This window comes from Leopardus geoffroyi, chromosome X (assembly GCF_018350155.1).
Source record: "Leopardus geoffroyi isolate Oge1 chromosome X, O.geoffroyi_Oge1_pat1.0, whole genome shotgun sequence".
Taxonomy (NCBI): domain Eukaryota; kingdom Metazoa; phylum Chordata; class Mammalia; order Carnivora; family Felidae; genus Leopardus; species Leopardus geoffroyi.
Window position 1 is genome coordinate 110326773 of NC_059343.1, and position 23291 is coordinate 110350063.

General features: G+C 44.6%; 1 protein-coding gene across 4 annotated transcripts in view; it reads right to left on the bottom strand.

Annotated features, from left to right (window-relative positions):
- Positions 1-23291, bottom strand: part of HS6ST2 (heparan sulfate 6-O-sulfotransferase 2) — a 293366-nt gene that overhangs the window by 42512 nt on the left and 227563 nt on the right. For 2 of the 4 annotated variants that reach the window (XM_045472486.1, XM_045472485.1), the window contains one exon: positions 2265-2351. The exons of the other annotated variants lie outside the window; for them this stretch is intronic. In XM_045472486.1, coding sequence (XP_045328442.1) covers positions 2265-2351 — 87 coding nt within the window. The remainder of the gene's footprint in view (positions 1-2264; positions 2352-23291) is intronic. 4 annotated transcript variants of the gene reach the window in all.

A 23291-nucleotide genomic window follows, 5' to 3' on the forward strand; every position in this document is an offset into this window, starting at 1 on the left:
TGTTTTTGGCCTCAAAATAGCATAGAAACTTAAACACGGCTCCATAGTTCACTCCCATTAGGGCAAGTAACACGAGAAAGCAGAACAGCCCCCTGGATGGCCGCTGTTGTGACAGCGCACCGTGGAAAAGCCCTGAGGTGCAGAAATCGACCTACCCACACCTCACACCGCCACACGCTCCCAAACCAAGGAAATGCATGGGAAGTTAGCCTCTCTGAACTACAACCCATGTGCCTAACAGTGTAGACACTGTTGTAGACAGTATGGAAAGTGGCCCCGATAGTCTCACCATATTGAGACTGCTCGTGTTAACAAAACATATCCTGAGCAGAAGATGTGCAGAGGAAAAAAATTTAAAAACCTCCTGAAAGCTTATGGGCTATAACGAAGAGAAAGGGACTCGGCACACACACCCACGAGGAGGATACTGGATACTGGATATCTTTTTTTCGTTTTAATTAATAATCGACGAAAGTAATCAAGAATTAAAAGGAACTATCTCAATCTGTGAGTCACGTACAAAGCAAATAAAAGGCACCTAGCTTAAGATGTGCAAAGAGGGAGGGCCTCATCGTGGCAGAAGCTTGGGATGTGTCCAAATACAGAAAGCGTGATATAAGATCACATTGTCTACTTAAGAATGTATTTATGCGGACCTCCTACGGTTCACAAGCTGGGCATGGTATTAGGTATGCATTCTCTATGTCATCTTAACTCAGTTCGACCAGTGCTCCTTTCGTGGCTCATACTGAGATTCTTCACTCAAAAGGTGAGAGGCTAGGCTCCTGCAAAGCCAAAAGGAACAAAACGGTGCCCCTTTCAAAGTGCAACAGCCATCACAAGCATCCATTACAATACATCAGGGTCTAATAAATGCAGCCTGGGCCCTGCAGTTGTCAGTGTGACAGGTGCGTACAAGGTGCGCGGACGTGGCCCGCCATTTTTGCAAGCACGGCGCTAAAAGCGATTCTCCAATGCCATATCTGTTCCCTGAGAGTGCACGCTGACGATGAATTGGGACTAATTTGGAAACATTCATCTGCTTGGGACTGTGTGCACCAATTCCCTTCCTTCATAATTTATACAGCATTTTGATTGTGCTGCTTGGCGATAAATAACTGAGACGAGTTATAAGTGCTCGGAGATTTAGCCTTCGACACTGCTTTTTATATTCTCCAAGATAGCCCACATTCAACTTTCTATGCAAACCTGAAATGGTATTCAGGAGGAGAAGAAAGGGGGAAAGAGGCAGCCAGTAGATCTTTCACTTGGGGAATTGAATATAATATCCTATTCAAAGTGCAGCATTTATGGTCCAACACTGAATACATAAAATATATGACCATTACAAATTCACCTTTCATGGCGAAGCCATGCTCTTGTGCTGACATATCTTATTGCTAGATTACAGCTTTTAGCACGATGAAGGCATCTTTCATCTTCTCCTAGATGCAGCCTGGGTACTCCTTCTGGGCTCTATTTCTGTCTGGCACAATGCCCTATACCACTGAGAGACGTAGCCTACAGAGAACCCAAGTCATTCACCAAAGGGCCGCACCACTCCCAAGGGGAAGCACCTGACGGGAGGTATGTCATCATCATGGGATCACATTGTTTCAGACTGCCATGCTCTGCTGAATCCAATTGGCTGAACCAGCCAATGTTGTCTTCTGGAATTAACCCAAAGAGGTCAGTCTAATATCACAAATATTCAGCCAATACAAGTTTCGGCCATGCCACAAAGACGGTTTCATGTAGGACATGGTACATGTTGGTTACTAGGAACAGAATATACACGCCATAAAAATCAGTGATATGGTTACAATGTCAATGTATTTAAACTAGGACATTCATGGAATGGCTTTCCAGATTTTTCTACCTCAACCCTAAACCTTAACGTATGGATCAAAGACAGATTTTCATGGATTTTCCAACTCATAAAATGATTAATCAGGGCTGTTGCTGCTTCTTTCTTCAATTTACGAGACACATAGTCCAAATCTTGCAGTGCTTGAAGTCCTTGGCCTTCACACTCAGCCTGACTTTCCCCACCCTCTCCTCCCGCTTCTTTATAGTCCTCCATATACCCAATACTCTTGACACATTCTTTACTCATTTAAATTCCCCAGTGACCAGCCCAGTGTGAGGCACATGGAAGGCATTCCACAAATCTCTGTTGAATGAATATGAATGAACGACAAAATGAGGACAGCGCAAGGCTTTGTGATAGTTTTGTTAGATGCACAGGGACACTTTTCACTTACTTCCCACTCTTAGATGCGTTCCGGGCCTTTGTGGATGATGGAGAGTTGGCGCCTGGATTAGTGTTTGGAGAACCCCGTCTATCCTTACTATACCCACAGAAAGAATAGAAAAATATATACAACAGTGACCGCAGAGACAAAAAGCAATTAGTCATTTCATTTAAACACTTTCAAGTATTCTCTCTCTCTCTCTCTCTCTCTCTCCTGCCAAAATAAAGCAGGATCTTATCCAGTGGTGCCCTTCAAAGGTAAAGAGAGTGGAACCCACTGGTCAAGTTCAAAGAAAGCTATCCTTTTGGCATTCAAAGCTTGAGCTGGTGGATTCCATTAATGATAGCACCATAGCCCAGGCCCCAAGGGAGGCTCCGGTAAAAAAAAAATGTGGAAAAATAACTAGTCTTTAACATAAAATCCTTTATTTCCAGTCTCTGGAGTGTCTGTATTACAAGTTCAGTTCTGAAGCTGCTGACTTTTAGTGAAGTATGTGGATGCCAAATGACTTTTAAAAGTCTTTGGGAGATACTATCAGATGAATTAATAATTTTCACTCATAATGTTAACATGGGAAGGCCGTGAATTCAGATATTCTTTCAGGAGAAGCACCACCTGCTTCATGAGTAATTGAATTTAAATCTCCACCTTCAATAACTCCACAGCTTATGTCAAACCTTGGAAACAATTACGAAATAAATCACTAGGAAGGTCTGCTTAATCTCATCAGGTTAATAAACGCAGACAAATTAATCACTTGAAGGTAAACAAAAAGGAATAATTGATTGGAGTCTTCTTGATTACTTTATTCTATTTTCTTTATCAAACTATTTTTACCATTATCTTCAATTCAGCTGTTCTGCCTTGAAATTATTACTTTACTTCGTCTTCAGATTTCCATGGAAACCAATTCAAAGCCTTTTCTCTCCACTTGATGATGTGCGGAATTATTTATCCCGATTTCATCAGAAAGATTTTTTTTTTTTGTTAGTCAGATCTACGTCAGCATAACCTTTTATGAGAAGTGAAGGTAAAAAAGAAAAACGCATATCTCGGCGTTCAAGGAGGATAATCGAGCCTTCCAAAGGCACAGAATATTGTCTCAGAGGATGTCAAAGACCTTTCCAGATGCTTCTGAATCTTTTAAGTACCTCAGGGACCTACAAGTACTTATATGTGGGGTAGGGTGAGGGTCAGAAAAGATATTCTGCCCTACACCCATCAGCTTTAAATGGCTACATGGATGTGACTGGACCCAGAGTTAATCACAGGTTCCGGGTGACTGCAAAGGTCATGTATGTGGGCACAGACAAGGGCTAATCAGACAACAAAAGCCCCAACAGGTAGGATTCAGTGTCCAGTAGGTCCAAAAAACAGTTCTTGGGAGTGTGAGACATCAAGGTGAGCTCCTCTCCTCCTGCTGGAGGGGGCAGACATTCTAGAGAGGGTGAGCACACATTCTGTCCTGGAGGAGGTTTCTTTGTGCTGCTCATGGGCTCACTGGAATGTGGCTACATTCTGAGTGGGGTCTGCCGACTCCACCGTGCCCTTGAGTATCTACAATGACGTCCTAGCAAAGAACTCCTTAGCTGTACCTGGGACCATACCGGCTACCTTCCTCATCCAGATGCAAGCTCAGAAACTAAGAGAGAATAGCAAATAATTGGGCAAATTCAGAAGAACTCAAAACTGTCTCTTCCAGCAGGTCGGCGCGGTCTGATGCAAAGAATGTATGTAATAGGCTACGTGTTGCGAAATTCAAGCAGGGCTCAGTTTTCCTCACTTCTACATCCTGGTCACTGGCCGCCAGCCTTCCTCCTCCTAGCCCCTCACGGAAACAGGAGCCAGTGGGAAATTTCACTGGCAGCATCCCGGAACAAGGGATTTTTTGATCTTGCAAGCTAAGGGGCTCAGACTAGGTGGTCATTTAACACTCCGAGTCATCAAGTTCAGGCATCCAAGATCCTTTCAATACAAGAGCGCCCATTCTCACTGCTAAATTCCCATGTTTGTGCCTTGGGCATGAAAGTCCTTTATAATCTCCGTGACAAGTGACCCCGTTGAAGCTCGGTGCAAGGCACCGACAGGACTTCAGGGAAAGCTGGTGGCTGGCACTGACAGCCTTCTTATTGTTAACTGCCGCTCTAGATGGGAGCGGTCTTGGAGCAGTACCCCTTGAAGAGATAGGAATAAGGACCCCTCTGACCTACTGCCACGTCCTGTAAGTGAAGATCCAAAGGGAATAACGCCAAAAACTTAGAGAAAAATCACACACGGAAGGTATGGCACCAAGACTCGGGGGTAAAAGTCACCAAATAACTCAAAATGTGTGTTCCGGGCAACGAGCAGATCCATTCACAGTGGTCAAGTGTATCTGAAAGTGCGGTAGGGACTAAGCAGAATTTGTGGCAGGCTTGGATCCCAGGAGTTTATTTTGTAGATATACTAAGGACTGTTGTATAGAAAGGCTTGGTGGACATTGAGGGAAAAGAGTCATCGGTCTGCCCCCAAATTCCAGGCTCAGTACCCAAGTCTGGACAAGACGCTGTAACTCTGAAACCTTGAGACTGAAGGATCCGGAGTTTTCCAGAAGTGCCCCATGAGAGAGAAAGAGAAAATCCTGCAGCTGCAGACTGGGAGTCTCGGAGATCTGGAAAAACACAGGTCAAGGACCCAAAGATTAAGATGCTGCAAAGAACGCCGGCCACTGGAACATCCAGCAATCCCAGGGACTTACAGGAACAAACCCTCTCCGCTTTTAGGATGCACAGATGATAATTTGGGGCATATGAGATGGAGGAGGGCTGCAAGGAATCAGAGCTAGTTTCCAGCCTGCAGATCTGAAACAGACCTACTCCTGTTGTCATTATTTTATCTCTAGACCACTCGTCAGACCTCTTCACTTTGCTCTCCTCCTTGAGTTGCAATCTTAAAGGCTGTGGCCTGAAATCCCTGAGAGTATGAGTCCAGGCTTCTTCCACTCCTTCTGAGGAGCTATCCTCTTCTGAGAAGATCCCTTCCTCCCTCCCTCACACCCAGCGCTATCAAAGGCCTATGAAAACTATTCCAGGTGAGCTCCTGATAGGAAAAGTTAATGAGAGCCAGCACTCCTTCTGTCTGCCTGGCCAGCTGTCGGTCTCCATCTATCAAGCAAGCCATTGTCCACAGGCTCCACAAATGTCTCCAACACCAGAAATGTGAAAAAAAAAATCTGCAGTATTATGCACATTGTAGTCAGGTGGGAAAACTGTGACTAACCCAACTCTCCAGCATTTTCAAAGTGTTGCTGATTGAATAATTTGATGCTGAAATGGCATCCAGTGTACTTAACCCAAAACGGCAATCAGATCCACTCCAATCTGGATTTTTCTCTTAGATCAGAGAGGTACTTGAGGGAGAAGAACCTAGCAGTTTCAAACACACTCCACTCCCTTTCTTGATGGGTGGAATACAGAAACTTCTGCATTTCCTATAGTACTTTGTAGGCTCCTTTTGGAATGAATTCATCTCAGACCCGTGAAAAATAGTTTGTGCTGTTCTAACTAAAATTCAGCACTGAAATTTAAAAAATTAATTTTCAGGGTCTTAGGAAATTGAAACTGTGTTTCAGAAGAGTCAGGCTACTTGTCTTTTGTTTGGCACATAGCATATGCTTACATTTTATTGTGTATCTGTCTCTCCAACTAGCTCTTAAGAGGGCACTCAAAGTATCTGTTGAACAAATGAACAAAAGTCGCCTTTGGGCTCAGTAGAAAGGAGTGCCGTGATCGATTATCAATGTCTGGCACTGGTTTGTAAGAGAGGAAGTGGTGACACATGTCACATATTTTCCATTTCCATTCCTAAAGAAGAATGGTCTAGGAGAACCGTATTCTAGTTGGACTCTGGTCTAGTTAGACTTGGACTGATGGTTGATCATCATGTGGACCACAAAGACACGTGAGCCTGGAAAGGATTCTCCAGCAAGCTTGTTTGGGTGATTGGGTGAATAAGGAGAACCCTACTGCATTTGTATATATAGCTCTTAATGTTTTCCAGTGTGTGTTATTGTAAGCAGTAACTAAGATGAAACCCAAGCTGTTGTTGAGGGGTTACTTCAAGTCTGTGTGGGGAAATGGTAGCTACTCTTTGCTCCCTAGAGATGACCCTAGGCTCCTTAAAGCTCACAGGATGAAGAAATGCACTTAAAATATATAGATTGTACCAGGGATAGAAGCTCATCGGATCTGCTTCCCCAACAGGTGCTTGAGTCCCCTCTACCACATACCCACCAAGTGGTCGTCTTTTGAAAGGCTTTGAAATCATGACTGCTTCCCCATGATTGCTTCCCCATGAAAATCTGCTTTTCTATTTTCTAAGAGGCTCACATTTCCGAAGTATTTTTGCCCTTGTTCTGTTACTGAGCAAGACAGCTCTTCAAACATCGATTTCCTTTAATTAGAGCTGATGAGTCTTCTTTATTTCATTTTTCTATCTTTCTAGGTTATGTCCTGAGTGGTTTTCTTTCTTTGCTCCAAACTTTTTTCATTTTCTTCTACCGAGAGTGTCTAAATTAGTGTCCCTACCCCTTTAACGGTCCCGTTCCTATTATCTATAATTCTGTTAATCATCAGGCAAAGAGAGTTCAGGTCACTAACCTGTGCGTTCAGTTAGCTTCCTTCCCTAGTTTTCTTTGCTTAAGTGTGGATAATGACAGGTTTTTAGGGAAGAGAAAAGCTCATCTTTATTGCTAGGAAGTTCAGTGTTAACTGCGATCTCTAAGAAGCAACCTCATCTGTTCAAAGCACTTATTCAAAATATCTCAACTTCTAATCCTGACCGCCAGCAAGGCATATAACTTCTTGCTGTCTCAGGATTCTCATCTATAAGGCAGAGGGAATTAAACTGATCAGGTAAACCATTCACACAAACACTCACAATTGCTTTGTAATTGCAGAGCTTTTGGAAAAGGCAGCGGGACACTCACGTTATCTTGCCCTCTCCCCTTCCATTAACTTTCCACTCTCACAACTCACCCCAGGGGCATCAGGGACTAGAGCAATACGCTTATTGATTATTGTTGCTATTTTGCCCTTCTCACCTCTTGGCACCTGCTGTTTCTGTCCAGGAAAGCCAGTCACAACCCTGAATGCCTCACTGGGATCAAGAAAGAACATGAATATTATTTTCTCAATTAAACTGGCTATTCACCTGCATCTTTCCCAAGAGCTTGGACCTGGGTTACAGACTATTGGAGGCCGCTGGAACTTGTCTTCCAGCTGTTACATTTACATCGAGCTCTAGGCTCCTCCATCGGATAGGGGATTGAGAAGCGGAAAATCTTAGCTCTTGGTACTGCAAGGTTTGGGGTGATGGACTCCCGAAATATGATGGGAGCCTGGACCGTGACGGTAGTGATGGGGGTGGAAAGAAGGAAACCAGGCATGGCATATCAAAAGAAATGACAGAACTTGGGGACTGACTACATCTAGGGAATGAGAGAATAAAGTCTACATGAAAGGTCTGGAAGTTGAATGGCTGAGAAAGCCAAGGTTCCAGTGAAAGAGACAGATTGGTTGGGAAGGGAATCCGGACGAGAGAAGATGATAGATTCCGTTTGGGACATACTGAGTCAGGGTGCTGATGTGTCGACAGCGTCCAGCAAGCAATTAGAGAAATGGCACGGTAGCTTAAGAAGAAAGACGGGGGTAGATGTACAGTCATTGCTCCGAAATGGAAGTCAAAACTGTGAGTATAAGCATCAAGGGCTGATGGGACAGCGATCCGTTGTGATTGACAGTGGATGTTTCCCGTGACGGACAGCCCCTGCCATCGTCTGCTTATGTCCGCCTCAGTTTACGGGGATTTACATGTGTGTTACAAAGTCTTACCTCCCAGGGGCCCAAAGAAAACAGCCTGAGCCGGTTGACTTAGTTAGGTAGAGTTCAATGCTAAGGTTAATGTGGGAAAAGGCAGACCCTGACCCTTGTGGGCGCCAGTGATCTTCCTCATCCCATGACCATAGCCTGCTTCTCCCCATCCTCCTCGCCCAGCCAGATTGCTTATGTGATAAGGTAAGCTGGGCACCAAGAGGTGAGGTGAGTGACAATCCTTATCAACCCATTCCCAAAACGAAAACACCTCACAAAGTACATTCCGTGCTGCTGACAGATGAGGAAAACTGTGCTTGAAACCTTGGTTTCACTTGCAGCTCACATCTTTTGGCTCCCCTTTACCAAGGACTAACCGAAAGTTGGGGATATACCTCTGATAATGCTAAAATCCTTTCCTATTTTTCATCACGACTCCCTTTCCCATTCTCAGTCTCTGCACCGTGGCTCACTAACTGGCGCCCTCAACCACCCTCTCTTAGCATCCTGGGTGGTACGAGGATGTCACAGCTAGTGACATCACCACAGTTGGGGGTAGGGGAAGCCTGTCTGCGAGCAAATTAAGGGTTTTGCCCTTGAAGAACCAAAGTATCCTAGACTTCCTAAGTGGAGTTGAGTTCATGAGGGCAATATTTAGGGGACTCTGACCATTACCTTTCGCAAAGTGGGGTAATCTTTTGCCTTTAGTCCTGGGTCTGTAATCCACCCGCTGAATCACTTAACTTCTCTGGGCCTCAGTTTCCTTGTCCGACAGTCTGACTTCTTAAAGCCATCCCATGATTTTGAAAATTATAAAACGTTAAACAATTTATTCACTCCAAGAACATCTCCTGGGTGCCCTTCATCGTGTTGGGCCGTGGGGATACATTGATGACTGTGACAAGGTTCCCGCCCTCACGTGGCCCATGCTAGTGGAGAAGGTGAGTGTGTTAACAGATACATGATCCCAAGTCGGAGAAGTCAAGTGTGGAAAAGGTGCTAGGGAAATAAATCAGAGAGTGACTGCCTATGTCTGGGAGAATCGGGGAAGGTAGATGTACAGCTGAGTTACCGTTAGGAAAATTATGATTTTCTGTCTGTGCTAAAGAGGCATAAATCAGAAAAGAAACTTTGGGTTATGAGAATTTTCACAAAATGGACTGAACTTATGCCTATCCTTGCTATCCGACGGTGGCTCTTAGACTTCATCCTACATCAGGAATCACCGGCAGAACTTGTAGAAGGTAGCCGGCTGGGCCCCACCCCCAGAGTGCCTGCTTCAGCAGCTCTAGGCTGGAGCCTGAGAATTTACACTTCCAACGAGTTCCCGGGCGAGGCTGCCGGTCTGTGCAGCACACTCTGGGAGCCACTCTCGAAAGACGCGAGAGACAGCCACACTTAGTGGCAAGGGAGAGAGAACGGTCAGCCGCATGCGTTGTCCCTGCTTTCCAGACAACGCAATTAGAATCTGCTTGAATCAAGTGCCCCCATCTACTGCTCCCGAGCCGGAAAAGAGGAGGACACAAAAGGGCTGCCGACACCCTTCTCTGGAGAAGCTTCCCCTTCCTGACGGCATCAATTGAGCTTGAAGTTCTATTTACTGAAAATGATCTGGCATCATTAAAAATTCACAACTGGAGCCTACTTGCTGAACATTAGACATCAGGGAGTCCCCAGAGAAGGCCAGAAAAGTCTCAGTGAACTTTTTAGGAAAAGCCAAAGAGGCCAGCTGCGGTGGCAGGAATTTGTACACAGGAAGAAAAAAAAAAGAAAGAAAGAAAGCCAGTGAGCTCATTTATTGGGAAGTGAGATTCTGACTTCATACTGCAGAGTGATATGAACCAAGGGTGTTGGCGGGGGGAGGGACTGATCATGTATTCATTTCCTTTTCTCTCGTGAATAATCACTTTGCTTTTACTTCCTACTAAGTACGTTCTGATGGATTTTCAGGAATGTCCATTCTGCCTGCACATTATATGTCAAATTCTTTGAGGATACAAACAAATTGTATGCATATGTGTTCACAAAGTTTCTTATAACATCTGTCATATACAAGGTTTTCAATACCTGTTGCCCAACAACCATCCTGGTCAATTTGGCTTCTAACACGTTTGCTGACTGACTAACACATGTCAGGTTAGAGGTTCAGTAGCAGTCATGTGGCTTTGGGTTTTTTGTTTGTTTGTTTGTTTGTTTGTTCAATTGACTTATGACAGACCGCACTGCATGCCTAAAAACATGACAGTCGGTCACCGTGCCTTTTCTGAGCTCCAGTGCCCACAGATATGAGACTGAAGTAGGGTCAAAGCAGTGGGAATCAGCGACTTTGGAGAAATTGCCAAACTAACAGAGGGCAACTGTGAAGTTGTGGAAAGAGCATGGGCGTGGGAATCAGGCAGGGCTGAGCTCATTTTCTGTCTCTGTAATAGCCAGAGGATCTTGGACAAGTTGGGCCCTTGAGGCAGCGTTGGTCCTGACTAACCAAGGCCTCATATATTAACACTGGGGCTATGGGGTTCCAATGTTCTAGCTACATGTCAGTGTCCAAAGGCAGGAGCATTCCAAGGTATTCCTGGGGCTGAACTTGGCATCTTACGTGCTTTCTAAGCAAGTGACTATATTCAAGATGTAAAAGTGCAGCTGTGTCCTTAGCAAGTAGAAGGGCCACGTCAACAATGGTGTTGATCATGCTCTCTGGGGTAGTCAAGAAAGAAAAGTTCTCTCAACTGTGCTCCGTTGTATCTCTTACTAGTACTGAGCCTGTAAACCAAAGGTTCTTACACTTTTCTCTTCGTTTATATTTAGAGGGACAGTTAAAAGTTTGAAAATATTTTTATTTCTAAACTGCTCGAGCATCAGTCATTCAGATATTTGTTTGAGTGCATGCTACTTCAAAGTCGGGTCTCTGTTGCAAACGTTATCCATTCTATGGTGTGTAGACACCACTAGTTTTCTTTTCTGAATCAAACCCAATAGTCGGAATTTTTCTGTTAAGATTTGGAAAACTGAGCAATATTTTACTGTGTATGTTCGTGGAAGATTAAAACTCTGACAATTCATGGAAACAAAATATATCTTGTTTGTGTATCACCCACTAATCACTGTTAAATGCTAAGCCTTGTATAATTTATATGCATATCCTTCTTCCCATGAATATGAGTTTTTAGTAACAGTCCTGTCTAACCCAAGACAGTTAGCTGAGGCTCTATTAAATATACCTCATCCCAGTCAAGGGAAAGACTCAGAAATAGGGAGTTTAGAAGAGCACTTCGAGAGAGTAAAGTAAGGTCCTGAGAAAAGAAGGGATGTATCCAATGGAAGTACCCAAGGATGTAACGTGAAGTTAATGACAGAACTTGGCTGGCACCTAGCAGACAGGGCCAGAGCCCCCACAGAGTACAGAACACAGAAAGGCTTTGGGCCAAAGATGAAGTAACATGAATAAGTTGTGGCTCCAACTGCCAAAATAAATACTACAAGAAAGGTGGTCAGCCTTTTTTTGTTGGGGGAGAGTATGAAGGAGATGCCAGGTTCATTTTGGGTTATGTTGAGTTTTGTGGGCTGGTGAGACCCCCAGGCTACGAATCTGGTTGACACTTGGAATACACGGACGTAGAACTTAGCTGGATATAGATGATCTTAGCTGGAGAACGGTCTCCAGAGATGTAGGAGTCTTCAGTATAGTAGTGGTAGGTGAAAACCTCAGCGGAGAAGAGATTACGCAGGAAGAGTGTGTTGAATGAGAAGAGTAGAGCCTGGGAAGAAGATTAAGGACAAGCTAGAGTGGCCAAAGTGGGCTCGTGCAAGCCGAAGAAGACACTGGACTTAGGGGCACGAGTGTTACAATCATTAAGAGACTCATTTGCTGATTCTAAGACTTTTGTTTGCCTTGGGTTTCCAACTGCTACATGTTGCTTTCCCCTAGTGCACTTTTCGGATGACTTGTGGTGTTTCATCAGTCACGCTGTCCTTTCTAATGCCAGGAGTGTCTGATAGAGAGCAAACCTTCTTGATCACATGCAACCTGTTCTCATCAATTCCTGGAAAAAATGATCCGAAGTATGCTGAAGGAAGAAGCATCTTGTACCAAACAAATCCCTAATTATAGGCTTTAGATATACATTTTTTTTTCAGTCTGGCCTTATTTGTTGCAACAAAAATCAATAAAAGAAGAAATCATTTTGGTGTCTGAACTAGATAAAGCAACTGTCCTCAAGTTTATGCAAATACACCTCCCAAAGAAACAATTAGTTATCATCTCCCAAAGAAGCAATTAGTCTGCTTTTCATTACTGTTCCTGTTATTTGCTTCTGCTATTATGTACAAAATCAGAAATGGGACGTATTGTTCTCTTCTTAGCTTCAAAACTTCAAGAAAATCTTGGCTCTGTAATAATCAGAATGTGGGTCAGCCATATGCCAACTTCACTTGTTTTGCACTTGGGAAGGCCAAGGCTTCCTGAGAGTCATGGTATCGTCTCTGCCACCTCTTTGCAAGGTAGGCTCTGTGCTTTGAAATAACTGCTCTCTGGTTCTCCCTAGCCACTAATATCATAATATCATCTCCCTAGCCACATATATCAACTTCTTATATAATAAATTCTTTAAACCTGTATGAACTAGGTGTCCATACATTTCTCTATAGCAAACACTGAAACCACAGTGCAAGATCTCACTGGCAGGGAGCACCTCTTGGCTTAGGGGAAACGGAGAAACGGAAGAGTAGAGAGGTATAAAACTACAGTGATAAAAACATGAAAGGAAAAAACGAAACCTAGTACTGTGAAAGCCTAAATTAAGTAAAGAATAAAGTCCTCGTGGAAAATGTCCTCATCAGTGTCAGGGAGTAGGTCCTATGGGAAGAGCCTGCACTGTTCCTTATGTCCCTCAACCTTTGTGAGAAAATGGCTGCCTTCACTCTGTTATTGACACTGTCTTTGAAGGGATGCCATGAATGTTAAACCATATTAAACCATTTCCAGATCCCCCTCAATGGGGGATATATGGGACAGGAACCCCCAGTGATGAGTTGTAAAATGTGACTCTATGTGACCTAGGCAGATGATGTAAGCTGTGAAGGGCTAGAACCTTCACTGAGGCTCAAGAATGTCATCTTGGCAAGTTAATCATCATGCCCCTGTGAAGAAGACCAGTTCTTCAGACTGCAACTGGAAAGGGAGGGTCCTGGCAATTGCACAGAAGATTCCAACCAGGGAAAGCAGAGTTGACCCTTAAAGGGAAACAAGACAGCATTTACCTAATGGAAAGCCAGTATTTGGAGGAAAGGCACCCAGCTAGCTGCCTAAAAGGGATATAAACAATCATTTGTGGCTTAGGGGCAAAAGAAGTGTGCATTTTGAAAAACTGTTCAATGATTCTCCTTGGATTCTTAGAATTACGGGTTTTGCGACCTGTCTACTCTAGGCTAATTATGTTTTCCTTCTTTTGTTTTCAGTGTGGTTACCGAAAGTTACTTTTGACATTCTCAGTTTGTCTAGGGCTCATGGAAGGGCAGTTCAGCATCGGAGTTCCAGAAACTCAAGAAGGAGATGAAGGGAGGGAGGGAGAGTGAGACCCTCTTACTCTCACAAAGTTGTTATTGTTTTCTTCGACTTTCTCTTAGGAGCTTTTGCTCTACTCATCCCTGGCAAGCCTGGGTAGGAGTTTTGTTTAAATGAAGGGGCGTGTCCTTTACTGCTTGCTTTCCAGGATGTCAAAACTCGGCCAGAGCTTGTCGAGGCACATTTTCCAACTGCCCATGGTTCTAGAGAAAGGTTATTCATGGCCTATGTGATACCGTGGACTATAGGAAGCCAACTACTTGGAGGCCCGGGCCCGGACCAGTTTTGGTTTCTGGGCACAGTACAGAGTCTTTGTTTCCTGGAGAACACCTCCTCTGGAACAGGCTATCGCCTTCAAAAACTGAGCAGACAGAGCAGAATGAATTTTTAATTCTGTCAAGTGACAGCCATAAACTGAAAGTCAAGTAAGGCACCAACTAAAACAATCCTAGTACTGATAATTGCCACAGGTCAGCAAACCCCATGCTGGAAGGTTCTGTTGTTTTTTTTTTTTTTTTTAATGTTTATTTATTTTTGAGACAGAGAGAGACAGAGCATGAATGGGGGAGGGTCAGAGAGAGAGGGGACACAGAATCCGAAGCAGGCTCCAGGCTCTGAGCTGTCAGCACAGAGCCCGACGCGGGGCTCGAACTCACGGACCGTGAGATCATGACCTGAGCCGAAGTCAGAAGCTCAACCGACTGAGCCACCCAGGCGCCCCTGGAAGGTTCTGGTTTAAGAGGAAATTTCCTTCTTGGCAGTTTTATACAGCTGGCTCCAGAGATAAGGAAAACAACAACAACAGCAAAAGGAAGGTGCACGCCGCTCTATGCCCCTCACCCACTTTTTCTATTTGGAGGCGTATAGAAATTAGGATTAAAGGGTCATATGGGGGAAAGCATCAAATCCAGTGTGAAAATGGAGGCCGTGCCTAACAGAAACAGAGTTTATTCCAGGGAGCACAAAGTCAGAGCTCGGGGCATGGGCCAAGAAGAATGCAGGCTGGTGTTCAACCATCACACGTGAGGCCATGGCAAAATTTTTCGTAATTTATGACCCACTGCTACCTCGAGTTCCAGCTGGCATATCGTAAAGGACATCTACAATACGACCGTGGTGAAAAACCAAGATCCATAAAAATACTTCAAAAAGAGAGGGACTCATTCTCAGACAGAAGGAGGGTTCCCAAAATTCAGTGTTAGATTAGTTCCAAGTTTCCTAGCAACCAAGGCCATAAGGGACACATGCCGGCTAACAGCCTTCTCAACTTGTGATCAAAAGAAAGGGTATCGTTTTGTCAGCATAGTCAGACTTATTCCTGGTGCCAAGTCTAAGAAGCACACATTTTTCTGGACGTCCAAAAGCGTTTTCCACAGGATGGTATCTTATATAGGCTTTTTAAAAAGTCAGCTTGAATGGAGTATAGTTTCCACACAGTAAAGCTCACCCCTGTTTAGCAGCCGAGGACACCACATTAGCAGGAAGGCCAGAGGCAGCAACCTGGAGGCAACCCCGGTCACGTGGTGTAGGTGCAGCCTTCCTGGTGATCCCAGCTGACACCAGGGAAAAGGGTGGAAAACTTAAGAGACATGCATTTAGACACGGGCCTTGGACCAATGGTTCTCCAGACCACCCAGTCACTGGACAGCAGAAACGCTTGCTCCCAGTGAATTGTCTTGTGTCAGTGGGCGTGGGGCTTCCCGTGACTTTCCTTCCCTAGCACGCCTCATCTGCCTGGATCTTGCCCCATTATCAGCAGTTGTATCTGCTGTTGACATTCTTTGGGGAGGTAGGGAGACTTGGCCAAAGGCTGCAAAGAAGCACTTCTCCTGATTTCCCTTGAGCCTCTTTCTAATTGTTTGTTCAGGATTCCTGGGGCATTGCTCTCTTGTCAAAGTCTATCGCCAGATATCATCATCTGCTCCTTCGTTTGCAGTACCCCTTCTAGGTCTCCCGTCAGTTCCTCAAGGGCAGGGCACTGGCTCATCACCTGAACTGCAAGTCCAATGATGTGATGCTCTCTGCAGGCTCGGAGACCACTTTTTTCTTTCTGGCCCATAGGAAACAGATATCTTTCCCCCATGGCATATTCACTTGTAATCAAAGAGGACACAAAAAAGGCACCAGAGCAAACAAAAAGCCTCCCTCTTTCAAGACCTTAACAAATGAAAACCCACATCAATTAATTCTTTAGTTCTTTAATTGTTCCTGGATTAAACGTCCTGGGGTGAGTTTTCATTCCAGCCCAGATTGTCACAAGCTCAATGATTCACCTAGGGAATTCTGACATCACAATTTGGCCCTGCTTGTCTACGGAGTCAAAAGGAGTAACTCATTACCAAGGAAGAGGTATTAATTAGATTTCTGTAAAAGAACCAGGATCAGGGGTATTGGCAAATGAGGAGTCAGTCAGCGTAGGCGGTGTGACAAAGTCTCGGAACAGATTGTTAGCAAGCCAAGCAGGGCCTGTATTATACCCAATGCATGCTGGTCCTCCTAAAGTTGTCACCTGAAGAGGCTGTAAACAGATTCCAAGGATGCTGCTGGCATTCACATTTCCTGAGTTCTTCCCTAGGAACTCTGTCCACAGACAGTTATGAGATACATGAGAAATCTCATCCGTGACTGTGTAGTCACGCCTCACTTTTGGCCCCAACCACAGGACCCCACTTGATCACCCAATTAGTAGCGCATAATTACCTTCTGATGACATTTAGACTGACCCCCAGAACCTAATCCACCTCCAAAGAACAAAGATATCTCCTCACTGAGCAGAGCCAACAGAACGTGCTACAGCTGTTGGCTGTGCTTGACTATGATGAAGAAATCAGCACCATTTTTCCATATATTCACTCTGCTACGTTTCTTAAAAATAAATCTGTTCCCTTCTTTTATTCACTATAGTGCCTTGGCGTCATTCTCCTTTTGATTAGAAATGATGCATAAGGAAATAGATCCATACGTCAGTGCCTTCAAAGGTCCATTAAACATAATGTTATTTAAAAGCACATTAACCATCCTAACCAGCGTCAGACAACAACCAGGAGAGTGCAGGAGTTTGAAGACTAATGTAGAGTTTTCGGATGCCAGATGAGAATGTAAATCACAACTCTCACTAATTAAAACTTTGGCCCTTTGATTGCTCCTGGATTAAGTTCACCGGGGTGATTTTTCATCCCTGCCTGGGTTGACACAAGCCCAATAATTCACTCTGGCATTCTGACATCACTTGTTTGGCTCTGCTTGTCTATGGAGCCAAGAGAAGTATCTCATTAGGGAGTGAGAGGGATTCATTAGACCTTTGTAAATAGCGGCCATGAATGATGCTAGCCCCTGATTTCATCCAGATCGTTGAGAGGAGCACCGGGTGGAGAGTTGGAGAACTGAAGTTCTCATTCCATGCCATCGCACCAGCCCCTCCATTGATTCATATGCCTCAGTTCCCATACATGAAAAGCAGGGTAAAACAAGGCAGTCTCACTACCTGGTTTCGCAGAATAATGATGGCGGTAAACGGGAAATGACAGACTATAACAATTCAATTATTTTGTAATTAATATGTAATGATGATTCTGGTCTTACACTCATTATAACAGTCTAGGCCTTACTGTACAAGTTCACCACCGCTCTAATCTACTATTGTTTCTACAACAACTCACTTACCACCTGCTACGGGCCACGCTCTAAGTGATACAAAAATACTTATTATGTACTCCCTACTCTCAAGGAAATTACTGAGTTGTAATATTAAATTCTAGGACCCTCAAATGAGCCCTCTTCCTTGCGCCTTGCCTTTCAGTCGTGGTACGTTTAGGAGCATTAAAGGAATAATTAATTCACAATAATGTGGTTTTCCGCATCCATTATATGCCAGTAGAAGTCACGTGTCGTACCCACTGTTTTCGGGGTCCCTCCTTCTCTGCCAGCCTCGGGCTTCGTTGCCCTGCTGCCTGGATGCTCCCTTTCCGCCTGTCATCTCTCCTGCAGGTTATCTGGACTAGGCGTTGAGGACAGGTCTCTCGGGGGAACTCAGCACTAAGGGAGAGTAGGAGAGGTTTGAATGGACACTTAGACTTACTACTTTCTCCTGAAAAGAAGCGGGATGATGAAAAGGGAGAGCCAGGCAGCCGGGCTCATTTGGATGTGTAAGTTCTGCTACGTTTGTTAGAGCAAGCCTCATTACCTTATAGTGTGGCTTGGTTTCATGAAGGCCTTTGCTGAATAAACAATCGTACCTGGAGGCAATATGAACACTCCAGGCCCATGAAGGACACTCTTCTGTTGGGGGAGGCAGGAATCAATGCAGTGTGATGGCTGAGAGATCAATACTTCTCTGAATGAATTTCATCCTAAGTGACACTCCTTTGGGATAAGGAACGGCTGACTGGAAATCATTCAAGGTTATCAACTAAACAACGGTATCTAGAGTATTCAGGTGAAATGTGTGCAATTTTAAACTGGTGGTCATACAAAGGACCACAGCGAAGGCTGCAGTGTTTGTAATGTGCCCAAATGGAAGACACCAGTCAGCCTTCCTGATAATCCTCACATGAAGCTTCAGTCTAGCAACCAATCCGTCAGCAGAGAGCTCTGTTTTGATTTCAGAGAAGCCTCCTGAAACACAAATTGAATCTGGCTCTGATGACGTTAGCAGAGCATAAACACCAAGGGATGTGGTGGGGAAACCTTTCTGCTTGACTTCACACGCGCCCAAAGCAAGAGAACTGTAGAAACCCATGAAAAATGGCAAGAGCTCCAAAATAAAATGTAATTGGAAATGTAAGGTCATAATTGTACGAAACTATTGATTAGAAATACAAGAAACGAGTGGGGGAAATGCCAGAGTACAGTACTCGTTACAGAAATGGAGTTTAAAGAGGCAGTGGTGGGAACGCAAAGCCGAAAGGCCTCTGACCCTCTTTAGCTGGGAGAAGACACCACTTTCTCTTAGATCTAAGCTGCAGCTAATACAGGTGCTCAGGAAAGAGGCAGAAAGCAGAAAACTGCCTTAACTACATGGGCTTAAATGACAGCTGGTCAACGCAAAAATATGTCTTTTAACTGCATGAGAAATGATTAGTAGGCCGAATGTCCCAATGTGAAAAAGGTGCCTTTCTGACCTTCCAGGGCCAGTCCTCAGCCCCTTCATTGATCTCCTGAGCCTGTGTTCCAAGCCAGGACCAACCCTCCTCCACCCTTAGCGGTGAGATCCAGAATAGAGCTTTAAGTGAGCATCGAAATTCCCGCTTGAATTTCATTACTATAAAAATGCCCTTGGAAGGTCTGGCTCTGTATGGCATTTTGGGGAAAGGTACCACAGTGAGTAGATGAGTAATGAGCCGGAAGTTGGTACGAGCAAATAACGGCCTGTCTCCACAGCCTGCCCAACAGGCTTAAGCTACAGCTAATCAATACAAAATGTGTCCTCAAACAGCCTGCAGACCCCAAATTGCTTGCTGCTGGTTATATGAAGCAGGTCATCACAAAGGGTAAATGATAAAATTTCCTGTTAACCTCATTTGGAATTATCAGGAAACTTCATATTACATTTTCGAAAATTCAAACATCTGATATACCTCTACAGCATACAATTTATCATTAGACTGTGAGCCTAGGATTCCATTTTTCTAATTTGATTCTAAAATATGGTGATTAAGAGTGCAAGTCATTGAATTAAGTTGTATTGAAGCCAGAATATCCCAGTGTCTCAACTCCCCTCTGGTTAAGAGCTGGGGCTCAGAGGAAGTTATTTAACTCTTTCAGACCACGAAGCTACTTCTGTTTAAAGCAGGAGGTGGAACTCTGTACGCAGAGGGCCAGAAAGTATTTTCGATTTGCAGACTCTACCGTTGCAGCACAAAAGCAGCCACAGGCAACATGTAAATAAATGCGTTGGCTGTGTTCCGACGAAACTTTCTTTACAGACGCTGAAATTTGAATTTCACATAATTTTGAAGCGTCACAAAATACTGTTCGTAATTTTTTTCAGCCATTTGAAATAAAAACCATTCCTAACTCACAGGCCATGCAAAAACATGCAATGAACTGGATTTGTCCCCGGGGCTATAATTTGCTGACTGTGATGTAAAACCCCAGATCAGCAACTTCCCTAAGAAATGGGAAGAGTGTTCAGTTTCCCAAGACACTAACTTGCAAGCAGCAAGCTCTGAGAGATTCCGGTGCTTTATTGTTCAGGTATCAGCTGTTTGTTTACACGAGTGAATGCATGAGTTTGGAAAAAAAGAGACGCGACTTGTGTTAGCTGCAGTCTCAAACAAAGGTTTCTCCTCTGTCTCTTCCCTTCTCCCTTTCTCAACCTCTTGCCTTCACTTTCTCTATTTCTTTCTTCTGTTTTGTCCAGGGACCACAGTTTCTTTTCACGGTGTTCTGAGAATTTAAGGGAAGTATCTGGAAATCCATTAACAGCATTTATTCCTGACCTAGAATCTCCCACCACCTTGTCTCCTAGGATGAGTCACTGTGCCTCCAATCCATCCCAATTTTGAGGTAACTTCACGTCACACACGGGCTGTTTTAATTTTTATTCACAAATCTTTTTGGAAATGACGAAAACATCAGTGAAAACCTTCCCCAGTCCTCCTTAAAAAAAAAAAAAAAAAAAAAAAAAAAAAAGGAATTTAAGCTCTTCAGAAAACGGATCCCAGTCTACAACACACTATCGTTTAAAATGCTACCAGCAAGGCCACCGATAACACTAGCAGTGATACTCAAGAGGTCATGGTACAAAGCCCTGTCCAAACTGTAAAGTACTCTGCAAGTGTTAGCTCTAATCAGTGGAATTGTTATGCCAACTTGTCAAAGTGAGTTTTTGGGAAAGAGCCAGTGTTATTACCTCCTGGGCTGCTGGAGTTGTTCCCAAGGGGCAGATGAAGGCCTGCTCTCATCTAGTAAAGCAAACCCCGGGTTACAGACCAGACCATGGCTCGGTTTCCGCTGACGACTAGCCGAGGACAACGGGTAAGTCGCCTAACTTCCGAGTCCTCATTTTGTAAAATGGGAGGGTTTGCTAAGATCCTTAAAGACCCTTCCACGTTCTGACTCCTAAGCGTTTTGAGTTGGAGATGATGACAAAAGAGAAAAGTGAAGCTTGGTACCTCTTGAGGCCCGGGTTAAAAACGACCGGAGGAACACCTCAAGCTGTTCCCGTCTCGTTGTCTCCAGGCATTATGAAGACAGAATTAAGCAGCAGTTGAAATTTTCCTGCACAGCGTCACCCGCCGTCATTGTCTGCTTGCTGCCAGTCTTTCCAAAGCGAAATCCAGATCTTAACTTACACTTCACAATAACTTATCACATGTCTGTTAGGTTAAGCACAGTGCAGTCCCAGACAAGAAAATGTCAATAAGCCCTAAGGTTGTTTTTACGGAAATACGTATCTCTACGGGCCGTGGTATTGGATTGCCTTTGGCCTAGAATAAAACCCTCCAGGACAAAAACGACTTCCCACAAATCATTCGAACGGCAACAGTCTCTGAGGATTGTCTCTTTAACTGTTCTTCATCTTGAACTCCAGGCATTTTCTCCTCCGTTCTGTTAAAAGTCATCTTCTTCCCCTTCACTGAACGAATGTTAATAAGTTGCGTGTTGTTCTCTGTGTTTTTTTAACGGTGCCACTCTCCCCGGGTGTCTTGCCTCCGTCTGACAAGGTACAACATGAGTGATCCACATGTGAGGGGGAAAAGGGGCATTGCGGCCGGCGGGCATGGCCCTCTGACTCGTGCGCGGCTTAAAAGCACTGGCCAATACCCATGGGAGGTAACAAACAGGGAAAGCATCTGTTTTCAGGTTTGTTACGTGGGCTGGGGAGGGGGGAGGCAGGGGAAGCTGGTTGTTTATAGAACAATTTATGGTTACAATTTCAAGGGCTGATTACTTGATTTCTTAATCCAGCTCCTAATCACAGATCAAACACGGGTTCCAATAATGAAGTAATTTTAAGCATGATTACAAACAGTCTCCTACCGAGGGCTTTCGCCTTGGAACAAGGAGCTCCCATCCCATGCTCAGTGTTATGTTCCCTTTCCTGCTAATAGCTGTCTCGGTGTGGTCAGTGGGGCGATGGGCGTATGTAATGGCTATCGTGGCGTCGGTCCGTTCCCTCCCACCTTCCACATCTGTGCCGGTATCATCTTCGGACACAACAGCCATTTCACCCCTCCCTGCTTGCGCACCTTAGATGGCTTCCGGCCGCCTACCAAATCAGATCTGCAGCTCAGCATGGTGTCCGAGACCCTTCATGATGAAAGCCAGCCTCACGCATTCGCTCAACGTCACGGCACTGCCCTTCCCAGATCCTCCGTGCTTGTCCTTGCTTCCGGGCCCTTAAAAAGCTGGGCCTTTCCTCTGTTTGGGCTGTGTTTCTCGCACCTTCTCCTCCCAGCAAACTCCTGCTTCTCTTTGAAAACCTACACTTGGTACCTTTTCTGTTGTGTCGTCTTCTCCACAGCCCCAGGCAAAACCGATCTTTTTCTCTTGGCTCCACTTTGTTCAGCTCTGATTTTATCACGTTGAATCATAAGATCCGTCCACATGTTTAGCTTTATTTCCACTTTTGCGGACCGTGGGCTTTGTGTGGGTATGAGGAGCGTGTTTCATCTCTGCATTTCCCCCGTCTCTTTTACATCCAGGCCAAGCGGCCCTCAGCAAATGTTTGCTGAATGAATCCGGATGGCATATAACTGTTTAGTATGCGTTTGATATACAGCAGAGGGAGTCACAGAAAAATCCTCTTTTGCAGAAGCATGAAACGACCTTCAAAGGGTGGCAGAGGAACTACCTCTCTTCGGCCACACTTGTGACACTGTCTTTCCTCCCCTTACAGGCACAAAGACTTCTCAGCCACGGACCTAGAGGGCTCTGTTAGCCCACGCTGCAGGAGAGACCATACATAATTCTCAGACAGCAAAGGAGAGCCAGCTCTAGGAACAAAGGGTTTCGGGGAAGGCCAACCTTCTTTAAGTGGTGTTTAGGGAAGGATCTCAGAGGTCAGAGCCTGAAAGAGGGAGGACTGTGTTAGAAGAAAAGCTATTCCCATGCCTGTTTTGAACATTAGCACCACTGCTAAATAAAGGAGGGGAGATAAAGGAAATGAAGGTTGGACCCAATTTATATTTTTGGGGAATCCACATTAAATAATTTTTTGAACCACCAGCCGAGCGTTAGTTAACTCTGTAAACACTCCTGTCGTCATTGAGATTTTGTTCAACCCCAAGAATTGCTTATGAATTGAAATAACCCTTCCAGTGCCTCTAAAAGGGGAATTTTTAAAAGGAAGTGAACGAGTAAATAGTTAAAAAAAAAAAAACAACAACAACAAAAACAACCCTGAGGCAGCTGTCCCAACGTTTCCAGCAATGTAATGTAATGTGTTTTCATATAACCAACCGTTTAAAAATAAGACTTGTGCCCTCACTCCACACATGCTCACTGGAAACCAACTGGGTGCCAGGCACTGTGCTTGATGCTGGAGACACAAAGGTGAATGAGACGGCAGCACGGAACTCAGGAAGCACACAGGCTAATAAGGGACGCAGATGGTTAGAGAACAACCTGTCTCCTCTTCCAGGACCGGACACAGCCGTCCTCTTAAAGATCAGCAGCGGTTGC